The 1,682-nt window shown below is 41.1% G+C and overlaps 1 protein-coding gene across 5 annotated transcripts in view; it reads right to left on the bottom strand.

Annotated features, from left to right (window-relative positions):
- LOC106813232 (cytochrome P450 2C15-like) overlaps positions 1-1,682 on the bottom strand; it is an 81,306-nt gene that overhangs the window by 19,335 nt on the left and 60,289 nt on the right. For 3 of the 5 annotated variants that reach the window (XM_014817317.1, XM_014817319.1, XM_014817315.1), the window contains exon 2: positions 980-1,109. The exons of the other annotated variants lie outside the window; for them this stretch is intronic. In XM_014817317.1, the coding sequence (XP_014672803.1) occupies positions 980-1,109 (130 nt within the window). The remainder of the gene's footprint in view (positions 1-979; positions 1,110-1,682) is intronic. 5 annotated transcript variants of the gene reach the window in all.

Raw genomic sequence — 1,682 nt, 5'->3', positions numbered from 1 at the left:
AGTCATGTATAACTTGAGATATTGTACTGACCCGACTGTTACAGCTCGTACAGACAGCTTGATCAGACAAGGATTTTGCAGAGGCTCTGTGACCTCATGCAGCCAGAAAGAATTAACATAGTGTGTACAAGGGTTACCTACTCTGAGAAACCCGAGTCATTATACCGCCACAAGCACAAATGATATAGATAAGTTACGTGAAACACACACAGCGATTCAGAAATTCAAATTGAAAGAGTTTCTAGTGGAGGAAACATGACCTCTGTCCTATAAGATTAAGCTGATAGGCGAAGGTATCGTTCGTAGACATTAGGATTATGTTCTTTGCCGGCAATGTGGTGTTTAGGCTCAGGAAGACTCTTAACCTGTTGCAGGTACACTAGATACCAGTGTGACTTGAGACGGAATGCCTGGTGCTAATGCTCCACCGTTACCACAGGCTGTAAAACCCCCTCCGGGATCAGCAAGCCAGGACATGAGATCAAGCTCAACAGAGCTTAAGTTAACCCCTGCTTTGATTCGGTTCAAATATTAATATTGGTTCCGGCAGTGCCCATGAGATCGCGTAGAAATGCAGTTTCTCATGACGGATTGATTATTTTATAGATTCATATTTCTTTCTTGATAGGTTCAATTAAGTTGTAGAGAGTTATTTTTCTTTATTGCACGAAATAATTCAGTTCCCAAGTCTTTTAAATTAGTATAATGTACGTGGCTTAAAGAATTTGGTCAGAGATCGGGTTCTGTACAGATAATTGCGTACACAAGAATAGATTTTCATTATTACAAAAATAAAATGAGAAGAAATGTACTGTACCTTGATCTACTGTTACACGCCAATACGTGGCACAATGCGCAATACAACACTTGTCTCATTATAAAATATATGATCAGCTCATGGCATCATGGTTTTTGAAAGATGGCTTTATTGAATTTGTACTGTATGACATAACAGAACATGAAAGTATAACGCACTCACCGTTCATAACACCACGATCGTCCGCGTCATAGCGTTGCATCACATAGTGGAATGGTCGCGCCGCCGTATGCTCGCCCTGGTTGAGTAATGCCTCCCTTGCTAGCTCGACATCGTTGACGACAACAGTAAACTGAAACACATTTGTATATGTATGTATGTATGTATGTATGTATGTATGTATGTATGTATGTATGTATGTATGTATGTATGTATGTATGTATGTATGNCGACGCTGACGATGTTTCTACTGAGAAACTGCAGCAGCTGCGCGAAGCCGCTGGCTACGGTGCGCCCATTGTCGCACACGTGAGCGGACAGCCTAGTAACACACACGGATGCGCGTCCGGTCACGGACGAATAGGATGAGATGGTATGGGATGAGATGAGATGGGATGGAATGGGAAATAAATAAAATAGAATTGGATATGATATGGTAATGTTAGGATTAGGCTAAGATTATGCCATGACATTGACCAAAAAAATTCAAGGGTTAGGTTAGGATAAGATAGTTATGGTGATGTTAGGAGAGGATAGATCAGGATAAAATTGGAGCATAGACTTTCCGTGCTGTCACACCGCTCGTTCTAAGTAGAATGTAAGTGCGTTGCAGTTGCCTTGATCCTCGCTCTCTTACAGATAGCCCTTTACATTAAACGGGTCAATCTGGATCACGTTCTATTTTTCATATTTATCCAAGGACAAA

The sequence above is a fragment of the Priapulus caudatus genome, unplaced genomic scaffold (genome assembly GCF_000485595.1).
Source record: "Priapulus caudatus unplaced genomic scaffold, Priapulus_caudatus-5.0.1 Scaffold743, whole genome shotgun sequence".
NCBI classification, from domain to species: Eukaryota; Metazoa; Priapulida; class Priapulimorpha; order Priapulimorphida; family Priapulidae; genus Priapulus; species Priapulus caudatus.
The sequence above is the reverse complement of the archived record's forward strand: the minus strand, read 5'-3'. Positions and strand labels throughout refer to the sequence as shown.